General features: G+C 38.7%; 1 protein-coding gene across 1 annotated transcript in view; it reads left to right on the forward strand.

The window, feature by feature from the left end:
• LOC121884583 (protein shisa-8) overlaps positions 1–12,166 on the forward strand; it is a 101,841-nt gene that overhangs the window by 44,653 nt on the left and 45,022 nt on the right. Inside the window, exon 3 of the mRNA XM_042393441.1 lies at positions 3,873–3,988. Within this exon, the coding sequence (XP_042249375.1) occupies positions 3,873–3,988 (116 nt within the window). The remainder of the gene's footprint in view (positions 1–3,872; positions 3,989–12,166) is intronic.

A 12,166-nucleotide genomic window follows, 5' to 3' on the forward strand; every position in this document is an offset into this window, starting at 1 on the left:
AAATTAATGTCGGATCTACAGGGACAATAGGCACAGTCTGGGAGGCATCTAAAGCGTTTATAAGGGATAAAATTATAACATAAAAAGAAAAGAGCACCGAGAAGTTGAGAAAATTGGCATATCAGCTAAAGGAAAAAGAAAAGCAATTGGCAAATAGTTATAGTGACTCATTACTTAAACAAGTGTGCACTTTGAAATTTGATTTAAGGAGATTTATAACAAAAAGGCTGAATATGCAGTTTAGATTGAAAACAATTGTTTATGAAAATGTGGAAAAATTGAGCAAACTATTGGCCAGACAGCTCAAACAAAAAGTTTGAGAGTGTAGAGTTGGATGCCCACATTTCGGAATCGGCAGAGCAGCTATTCAATGCATGAAACCAGGAAAATCTCCAGGATTAGATGGTTTCCCAATGGAGTATCCTGGCACCTATTTTAACTGAACTTCAGAGTCAATTTCACAAGGGCAGCTTCCAAATACATTTAACAGGGCTGTAATATCATTGATCCTCAAGAAGGATAAGGATCCATTGGATCCAGGTAGTTTTCAACCTGTCAGTTTAGTCAATGTGGATTGTAAAGTTCTTACTAGAGTCCTGGCAATGAGACTTGAGAATATTTTACCAGATATTATTCATGAAGACCAGGAAGAATTTTTGAGGGGAAGGTTATCCTCAGACAACCTCAGATGGTTGCTCCATCTTTTATGGATGAGCCATCAAGAAAACATCCCAATAGCACCTTTCTCCCTTGATGCAGAGAAAGCATTTGATAGGTGTTTTTAAATACATGTCTAAGCTTTTGGGTTTGGGTCAGGATTTATCAACTGCGTTAAAATGATCTATACAGAGCCGAAAGCATCAGTCCTCACCAATGGACAAATATCCGCCTTTTTTCAAGTGGAAGTGGAAATTAAAAGAGTGAAGGCAGAGAGCAGAGAACATAAATTATTTTTGTATGCAGATCACATTCTTTGGCTATCCTCAGACCCGACTTCATTAGTCCCTATTTTTCCAGACACAATTGAAAGGTTCTCACAGATATCTGTCTATAAAATTCATTTGCACAAGTCTGAGGTTATGCCAGTATCCAAGGTTTGTCATCCAGCAGCACATTCATGTCAGCACTCTGTCTTATTCCAAGATACTTCAACCCTGATGGATACCATCAGGGATGAAGGAATGCACTAGCGCATTCCAATTCAAATGGATACCATCAAGGATGAAGTATCTTGGGATAAGACTGAGTGCTGACATGAACAATATAATACAACTTCATATGCCTCCACTACTTCAGAAAATAAAGAATAACCCAGATAAATGGAAATCAATCCATCTTACCCTTTGGGAAAAAAGTAATACCATTAAAATGGTAGTTGCCCCCAAGTTTAACTACATATCAATGATGATACCAGTGACAATTTCTACAGGAATTCTCAAGCTGTATCATTACATAATTAAAGACTATTTATGGAATGGAAAGAAACTAAGAGCCATTATGCAAAAGCTTTATGATCCAAGAAGTAAAGGAGGCCTAGCCTTGCCCAATGTAGAACTTTATAATATTGCATTTGAAATGGCAAAGCTAGCCAAACATTGGGCCAGCTATGGTTCACACCGTGGATAGACACAAACAGAAAAGGAAAACACAGCCCTATTCAAACCAATCAAGACCTTGTCACAGAATGCTATGAGTAGTCTGACTAGTGAGGAGAGTAATCCAATCTTGCAGCATTCCAGAGTAGTGTGGGCGAAGTTACATAAGATACTTGGGATATCCCAATACAGACAAGAGTGCTCTATTTGGAATAATCCATCTGTTAAAATAGGAAAGAAACCTTGTTTGTTGAAATCCTGGCTGGAGGGGAATTTGAATAAGATTGAAGACCTGTATAAGGATAGGGTGTCTTTGTCATTTCAAGAGATTAGAGAACATTTTGATCTGAAAGGGAAGGGGGATTTATGGAGGTGCCTCCAGTTAAAAAGTAGAATCAGAGCAACTGGCATCAAACCATGCGAGGGGGAAAATATGGTAAAATTATTTTTTGAATTACCTAGATCTGCTCACTCAGCCTCCGTTCTTTACAATATGGTTGCAGATGCTCAGTGTGGGAAGTGTGAAAATTTGAGACTAATTTGGCAAAAAGATCTGAATTGTAACATTGAGGAAGATGCATGGAAAGACAAACAAGTACAGAATGGTCCATTAGGGATGTTCAGGGTAAATTCACACATTATAAATTTATATACTATACTGTATATACCAGTATAGTATATATAGTATATACCAGTAAGAGTCCATAAAATGGACTTAATACAGAACAACTTGAGTTAGAAATGTAACTTAGAGGCAGGTACCCTCTTACACACATTGTGAGAATGTTCTTTGGTTTTTCCTCTCTGGCAAGAGGTTATAGGAAAATTGTGTGAATGGCTTGAAAAATCCTAACCAGAATCTCCCCAACTTTGTCTACTGAGAGAAAGATCAGAGTTACCACCAGAAATATCTAAAGCAGAATATGGTTTAGCACTGACAGTCTTCATCACTGCAGCTAGAATTATTCTTCATCACTGGAAAAGTCAGAATTTACTGACTGGGTTAAGCTGATGACTGATAATGCCTCCTTTGAATTGATGATAGCTAGATTAAATGACAATGAAGGAAAATTTTACCAGGTCTGGGATCATTTTCTCTGTTTTATAAAAGATGGAAATAGATATAACATGTAAGGAAAGGAAGACTATTATTCTATTTATTACCCTTCATAGTTGAGGATATATGGGATACAGTATTTAGTATCAAATCATGTGCTTTGTTATGTTATGTTTTTGTGCTGATATACAGTATATATTGATTTTTTTATCCTCTATGTATGTTGATTTAACATGGTTGTATTGTTTATATTGAAGTGTTTGTTTTTTTTCTTTTTTTCATATGATGTTTGACTAATCCAAAAATAAATACTTAAATGACAAAAAAAAACAGTGAGATTAACAGTCAGAAATATTAATAGGTCTTCTGATAGCAGCTCTGCAGGTCACAGCTGATTTGTTGACTATGTTGCTATAATTTCCTTGTCAGTGGTGACATGTTGATGACAAGCTTTTTTAAAAATCCTTGTTAATGTGTGCAAAATGGAAAGTTTATAAAAAACAATCAATTTTTCCACCGGTGTTGATCAGTGTAGCAATTAAACCAAAGCTTTATGCAGCTCTGTATGAGACACACTTTGACACATTTAAATAGAATATAATCAACCAACTGGATTCAATCTGACACAAAACACAGATCATCATTTCCAGCTGCAGGTTCCTAAAGAGTTAAATGTGCATGTTGGAAGTCCTTTTCCTGCCCGTGTTCCAGTTTTGAGGAGGCATCAGAACTTGTTCAAAGGCATCAAACAATAAAAGATGGCAAGAGGGGAAGTTGTTTTATTTTTTATTATAAATGATTGACGCTCCCAGTTGGCAAACATCCAGAGACTCATCCTTTTCATCCTCGATTCCACTTTGTTGAATTTAATTCGGAAAGTTTTCTGTTTTGGGTTTGTTTTTATAGACATGAACAATCTGTTAGAAACTTGTCTTTATGTTCAGATAGAGCTATTAAGATGAAGGCTGTTTGGATGTAGTTTAAAGGGGATTTCCATATTATATCCACATGAACATTTGCTTCTTTTTTATATCTTTTATCATCTATCTTTCTCTCGCCCAACTTTTCTCATCCAGTCTCTCTACCACTCTCCCTTTACTTTTTGTATACCTTCTCTCATCTACCTGACACCTGTGAGTTTGCATAGGACATACAAGTCTGTTTGTATGTTGGATGCTTTGATAAAGTGTGTAAATGTGTGTTTTTTCTCCTTCTTACAGGACTCTGACAGAGCTGCTGAAGCAGCCAGGGGAGGCAGGAGCAGTGGATGGAACCGGCATTCATCACCCAATAGGGACCAACGGCATCTCCGCCAGGGCTCTGCGCTCCAACAATGGTCAGTCTTCTAAATGTGTGTCTATATGCATTTGCACACATGGGTTTACATGCAAACAACTGAGCTGATGTAAAATGCTCTTTGTATAATGTTTTCCAAGTTAGAGAATGATAGAAGTGATCTGATTTTTGAAACAATTCGAAGTTGATAAAACCAGGACTGAGCTACCTCATCGACATGATAATCAAAAGTTAAATTTTACTCAAAGATAACTCCTAAATTTCTGGCACTAGGCTTAACAGACGGAGCCCAGGTTAAAAATGTATCATTAAAATCTGATGTGTTTAATGACCTGAATAACATAATTTTGAATTTTTCTTCATTGAGTTGGAGGAAGTTATTAGACATCCAGCATCTGATATCCGTTATACAGTTCTTTAAGAAAAGTGGATCCGGGTTTAACAGACACATTCAATTGTGTGTTATCGGCATAGCAATGAAAAGAAATCTTATCATTGTGTATTATTCGGCCACGTGGAAGCATGTAGATACAGAATAGAACGGGGCGTAGGACAGAGCCCTGTGGTACTCCACAGGTCATAGGTGTAGTGGATGATGTGAAGTTGCCAAGAGTAACTGTTAACTGCCTGTTTAAGAGATGAACCACTCGAGAGCAGTGTCTGCAACTCCTATAATGTCTCTTAGATGACAAATTAAAATACTATGATTTACTGTATCAAATGCAGAGCTTAAGTCAAGTGAAACCAACCATTCACCAGCATCAGCAGCAAGGACGAGATCATTGGTAACCCTTAGTAGAGCAGTCTCAGTGCTATACTTTGCTCAAAAAACAGATTGGAACTTTTCCAAAATATCATGTTAACTCATGTGAGCAGTTAATTTTTTATAGACAATCTTCTCTAAGATCTTTGAAATAAAAACACATACATGTTTAAATTCCTGCACCAGTGCTATTCCCCTTCGTCCCAATTATGCACTTGTACACTCATAGGTCTCACTCTCTGCTGTCTGTCTTACATGTAAATACACACACATGTGTCATCAATGTGCAAGGAGGCTCCAGGACAGACAGGTCATATTTAATTAAGATGTAATTAGCCGTGTTCTAGCTCTAAACCCATAGAGGGAACGCTGTGTCACCCATCTGTCTCCCTCTTTCTCTAGACACCTTTACCATACACACTGTCACACACACATATACATGCTCAATATAACCCAGTGCTTCTTCAGTGGATTGAGACTCAAATTAGTGGGCATATTTCCTGAGGGCTCATTTGTGATAAGAGTGATGGTGTGTTTTAGGACAAAGGTCCCTGTTGCCTCGCAATTGTGTCCTCTCCATCAAATGCAGCAGAAAATGTGAGCAGTCCTTTGTCCAGTTGTGTTTTATAACCAGGATGACTTATATTACTGTGTGGTAGGTCTTTATTGTAAAACACTTTAGTTGATATCTGGTTTCTCACCGGAGGTAGCCATAAAGCTATACGATATCAATAAACATAACTCACTAAAGATAGCGACTTGATGAAACATAAAAGCACAGATACAAACAAAGATACCAGATGTTTTGTAAGCGCTGGTTCATATATTAATCATTATAGCGTAAAGTTTTCTCATTTCACACTATCACAAATGCACACACTTATACATGCAGTATTTATCTACACATACAGACAAAAGGCTTCTCCCTTTACTTTCATCTTCCCACCATTGCATCTTTGGCCTCTTTTTCACCCCATACTGCGCTTATTAGCACTCCACTTTCTTCTGTCGTGGTTTCCCTCGTTCCTTCCCCTTCTTTTTTCCCCTGCTATTAAATTCCCCCTTTTAACCCCTCTGCTTTCTCACATTCCTTTTTCTTCTGTAGTCCTCAACATCATTATCTAATAAGCCTTTCTGCACCATGCACATACATTTTTACTTCATTCAGTAGATAGCATGATAGCATTTTTGTTGAACTTTATTATTTGTTTAATTATCTTTTGGTAATTGTTTTTCAAATCTGATGAACCAGGTGGATGCACACATTTTCATAGATAGTTGAACTGTGAACCAGTAAGACACAAGTACATAACCACAAAGAATAAGTTGCTCTTTTTGGTTCCATCTTATAAATAAAGAAAATGTTTAGCTCTCAAAGTGTACTAATTTAAGTTTTCTATCTCTTTCTCGACTCTACATTCTCCTTCCTTCCAACACTCACTATATGTTTGACTGCAGAGACATATACATGCTGTAAAAGTCCAGCACTTAGGTAGAAGAATATACCACTCATGGTGGCAAGAAAAGCAGCAGGAGAGGAAGAATTAATCCTGTAGATCAAAAGATAATAAAAAAAGAGGAAGGAAGAGTGTGAGAGGTGTTAAAGGAGGGATAAACAAGACGGGCATATGGTGGAGAGAGAATGTGTGTGTGTGTGTGTGCGCGCATGTTGGGGGGTGAATGGGGGAACAGGGTGATGACAGTCAGGGCGATGGGATGAAGCCATCCTGATCCTGCTGTGTCAGCCGTCTACACATAATCACCTCTTAATTAAACACATTTAATCCTCCAGGCCACTTAGACAGAGAGTGAGAGAGAGAGAGAGAGAGGGAAAGAGAGAGAGAGAGAGAGAGAGAGACTGAGAGGAAAAAGAAAGAAATAAAGGGTGAGGTGAAAAAGAAAAAACAAAGACATGACGGTAGAGAGATGGGTTTGATGAGATAAAATAAATGTGTATAATGTTTATCACTTCACAGGTTACATTTAAAGTACTTGCCAGAGGAGGTATGCTTGTGTATGATTTCACTTTCACTTACAATGAAGAAAGCATTTTAAATTGAATATCTAAAGTAAAAGCACTTTGAATTTCATCTAGAAATGGATACTGTAGCTGTTTTTAGCCACAATAGTAGCATGGCTCTATGGATGACTGACCAAGGTGTTCGGCAGTTGAACGGTGGTCTACCACTTTGCTCCAAACTGAAATATCTCAACGGATATATTGCCATGAAATTTGGCATAGCCATTCAAGGTCCCCAGGGGATGAAGACTAGTGATTTTGGTGATCCCCTAACTTTTCCACTAGCGCCATCATGAGGTTGTCATTTTTGGTTTGGAGTGAAATAGCTCGACAACATCTAAAAGATGGATTCATCAGCTTGTGATCAAATACTTGCAAAACTAATTACACTCCTACACTCAGCCTCAATTGTGTAAATGAGCAAATGCTAGAATGCTAACAGGCTAAGAGAAGAGGGTAAATATGGTAAACATCATACTTGCTGAAGTAAAGACTAGTATATAGGTCAAAGCACCATTGTGCCAAAGTACAGCTTTACAATGTCATTAGCATAGCTCTAGAATATTAATTTTTCAATTGTTTTAGTTGGTTAGTTGGTTGGTTAGTTAGTTAGTTAGTTAGTTAGTTAGTTAGTTAGTTAGTTAATGCCATACGTCTTTAATACTTTAATTCCAGCCTGGGACTTTCTCTCTTTCCTGTTGATTTTAAAACTAAAGGTACAACTGCAGTTTCAAATAATAATTGCCATTTATCATTAACTTTTATAGTAGTTTCACACAACATTGGTCCTCTGTCTTTCTTGTTTGTTCACGCTGACTTGCTGACTTGCCTCCAATGAAGATAAAAGTGCAGAGAATGCAAAATTTTGACTTCAAATTATGATCCCTTTATCATGCCTTTCCAAGCAATTTCTCTAAACTAATTTCTAGGCAAAGTCTGCAGAGTGAAAATATCCATTATTTCTAAAACAAGGCTGTTCTCATCAAGATTTAAAACGCGCTAATAATGTTCCATTTGCTGCAAGAGAACAATGCAGAATATATAGTAGACAGTTTGCTATTCTTATCACTCTCCATTTATATAAAAAACTGTATATGCATTGATGCACTGATGCATTCAGCAGATTTTAGCTGTACAAGTTAGTAAGCAGTGAGAAGTATGAGTGCAACTGATTAGGATGGAAATACACTGAACAAGTTCTGAGCCTTTCCCCTAATGAAGACAGAAGCCAAATCCTCATGTTTCCTCCTTGAGAAAAAAAAAATCTCCTTATCTACTTTGCACTCTTCTCCTGCTCTCCTGTGCTCATTTTCAAGGCAGATATATTTTTAATACCATGTAAGAGATGAACTAAGGAATAAAAGTGGTAAGATGTAAAATGTGAGGTTGGTATATTTGACAGAGAGAGAGGAATAATGGAAAGAGAGGGGAAAAGAAACAAACAGGGAGGAAAAGTATTAAGTTCATGCAACGGTCACAATGACTAAATTAGTGAAACAGGAAGACGAAAGTTTCTGTGTGGTTACGAAAGACGAAAAGAGAAAAGGGCATCGGGAGAGGAAGAGAGAAGTTATTGAGAAAGTCAAAGAACCAGTTAATGGGGAGTGGAGAGACAGACAGGAGGGAGGAGATGAAAATTAGATAAGGTTAAAAGAGACATACCTGAACAATGACATTACCAAGACAGGGAGAGGGCGAAAACAGAAAGCGAGGGTGAGAGGGACAGAGATGGTGGAGGTAAAGAAGGAAAGAGACAGAGAGATGAAAGGGAGTTGATGATGACGATGAGCGGTGGGTGTGACACTGTGTCAAAGGAAGGCTGAGAGAGTGAGAAAGACTGAGGAGAATGAAAAATATCGCTGCAGCTTTTTGACACTCTGTCTCCTCTTTTTGTGTGTGCGGCCTTGTGAGGGAGAGCAGGGGAAGGGGGAAAGAGATCAAAAGAGAGGCAGCAAGAGTGGGCGTAAAGGAGCAAAGGAGGGAAAGAAAGAGGACTAAAAGAGTAAGAGATAAGAGCAGGAGAGGGTGAGGCAGGGAGGGATGGACAGAGGCGGGGATAGAGAGAATAGATAGAAGAGACAATATGCTGCTAGCTGCGAGGGGGACAGCTGGTCAGCTTCTGCTCTGGTGTGGAGAGCTGCCCTGAGGAAAGTCACCCTGCTCTGCACACACACACACACACACACATAAACCTGCTCATATATGTATACACACTCCCACAATTATATGCTATATGCAGATGGTTGCATGTATACATACAAACATATTACACCCAAGCTTGTGTCACCTGAACACAGACGGGGTCACACACTTGCACGCATATTATGCTGTGTTTTACTGTGCAGATAGAGAGCAGAGACTGGGGGCGTTTCATGATGTGGAAGTAAAGGAAGTGTGGAGGAAAATAAAGAAATGATGAGTGAGATAAAAGAAAAGATTTGAAAGAATAATGGAAGAAGGAGTAGATGCTGTAGGAGGAGAGAGAGAAACTCTCCACAGACTAATGCAAGCAAAGGACTGGAAATCAGATGAAGTAAAAAAAAAAAAAAAAGCCATAGGGTGCATGTAAGCAAGACAGTGAAGGATTATATAAATGTGAGAATGAGAGATGGAGAGCGGGTATCAAGCGATGGGATGTAAGTAAGAAAGTGTGGCAGGGGAGGAGGAGTGAGAGAAGAACAGATGGCAGGGACGAGCAGGAAGGAGGGAAGGAAGATGGAAAGCCGGGAATGCGAGAACGCTCCCAGATCACTTATAGCTGCTGTCAGCCATGCAAATGTTGCCTCTAATTGTTCACTGACTGCAGCACAGAGAAGCACACAAATTCTTATTTCTTTATTTTATCAAATTAGAGGCAGCTGATTTCAGCACCATGGACAGCTCCACTGAAGGCAACACAGACTCCCCTAAGGAAGTTTTCCCTCAACTGGGTTTGCAAGGACTTCCCTGTAATATATAATTAGACTGGAAAACCTCCAACCAACTTGTTAACTTTGAAAAAAAAAATCTTCTGAGGGAGCATCTATTATCAAATGTATTAATTAAAGCTGAATTCATAATGTTAAAACTGTCCTGTGCAAAATCTATCTATTGAAATTAATTTTCTTTTTGTAAGGATTCATTATATATATATATATATCCTTGGTGGCAAGTTCTTCTCTTATTTGGGCAAAACTGCAGTGATCAAAAAGGAGAAATCCTTGAAAGTTTTAATTATTTTTCTGCCATGATAGAGCCCCCTACATTAATATTCTTCAGAGGGCATCAGTTTTGGGTTCTGACTGACACTGTTGGTACTGCTAATTTGATTGGTGCAATATCTGTGATGGTAGGCATTAGAGATAATTTGTAATATCACTTAAATGACAACGGTCACAAATCAATGTAAGTGACGTGAGACAAAATTTTCAGGCCTCATTTTGGGCAACAATGTATTCAAAAGTTTGTTAAAGCTTTTATGAAGCTATTAGTAAGAATAGAATTAGTCAAATCAAGTTAAAGTCTTTTTATTACAAAGTTTCCTCTTTGTGCATCACTGGACAGTGTTTCCTTCTTTCCTGAGCTGCAGTGGAAGGACTGTATCAAAAAGACGAAAATGTGTACTAAAAAAGCTGTAACACTATGTGGCTAATTCGAATGGCTGAACCTTCATATAAGCTTCAGATAAACTTCTGACTGACATTTTTTTGCAATGAGGAATTGTAGATTTTGTCCCCCATCACTTACATTGAAAGTACATTAGGAAAAGATCCTTTAATGGCTAGTGTGAACATGAGCAATGATTTCCACAAGAAAAACATGTGTCCATGTGTTCATACAGGCACTTGACTATTGTTTTAAGATGGACTTGAAAAATTGTGAACCGTGAAAAATCCGTTAACCAGCTTGAGTGGGGCAATGTTGTGTTTTTTACCATCTGTTATTTGAACACTCATGTAATTATTCAGTGTGCTGAGGTTACAGGATCAGCCTACCCACTGCTATGAGTTTTGAGAAATTTTCCACAATTGGACACATGTAAGGGAGACAGTTAATGCTAGCTAGAATCCCTCCTTTATATAATGCACAACGAACTCAGCACTGAGTGTGCAGGAGGCAATGAGTCAGCAGGTGTTGATACATGAACAAAAAGTTTAGTGGGAGTCAGTGCTAACGTTAGCAAGCTAATCTCGTTAGTTGAATTTGCTAGCTCCCATTTTCTGAGTCGAATAAAGATTTAACTGCTCGGTGGGACCACCCAAATGTTTAATATTATGAAAGAAGACATCTTATGTTGGTAAAGGTACATTACAAGCGCTACAGTATGTGGGCTTGTTGAAAAAGGAGGGAAAAACAATATTTGTGGCTATACAGGGCTATGACGTTACAGAAGTTGAAAACGCGTCTTCAATGCAACATGTGAACTAACAAAGACCTACATGTATAACAGTTTTTGTACTGATTGATCAAACTATACAAATACTAAACAAATGATAGCCATTGCAACATCCATTTAAAACACATTGAATAATGATGCCTTGGACCGTCTTATTAATGCACATGCACACATGTACTGCTTTATTCAGCAGTTCTCACAGGTAACCTTCAAACACGCCCCTCTGTTACAGAAGTAAAAGACTTCAGTGCAGTATATCTGAGCTGAGCGGACTCCTCTTCTCCGCTGGAGGTCTCTTCTAAGATAGGGAAGGATTTGCATTTGTGGGGCATAATTTGCATGTTGCTGGCCTGTGAGAGAGGAAATAAAAAAGTGGCAGAAAGAGAGAGAAATAAAAACATCAGAGTGAGGAGGTTGAGATGGAAGGAGGAAGCAGAGGTAGCGCAGGAGGAAAAGGAGAGAGAGAAAGAGAGAGGGAACGTGTGATGCAGAGGGAGGGAGGAAGGGGAGAGGAAGAGAGAGGGAGATAGGATCAGTGTGACACTGAAATCAAAACAAGGAAATGAGTATCATGGGAGCCTGCAGGACGGGTGTTAAGTGAAAAGACGTACTATAGGTGGGGGTTGGTCTGTGTGTGTGTGTGTGTGTGTGTGTGTGTTTGTGCAAAAGCATGTTAGCATCTGTGTGAGAAAGAGAGTGTTTGTTTACATCTGTGCGCCCTTGATTCGTGTGGATCGTCACTACAGTGCCACATGGGGCCAGTGCCAATTATATCCACACTGAGCTCGTCAACCAGCAACACAGAGAGAGAGGGGGGGGGGGGGGGGATGGAGTCAAACAGAGCAAAAAATGTATCGAGAATATGTTTTATGTGAGTATATGTGTGTGTATGAGTTTATGTTCATAAAAGCATGAAAACATGCACTCATGCATGAACGTACTGTACTGTACATACATCAGGTGGCCAACTTGTCTTTTACTCCAGTTGCTTCCTTACCATTACTGTATGTCTGACTGACAGGCCCCTAGCTGTTAGCTGTTTTATGGCCTTTTTTAATCT

This window comes from Thunnus maccoyii, chromosome 18, assembly GCF_910596095.1.
Source record: "Thunnus maccoyii chromosome 18, fThuMac1.1, whole genome shotgun sequence".
Taxonomy (NCBI): domain Eukaryota; kingdom Metazoa; phylum Chordata; class Actinopteri; order Scombriformes; family Scombridae; genus Thunnus; species Thunnus maccoyii.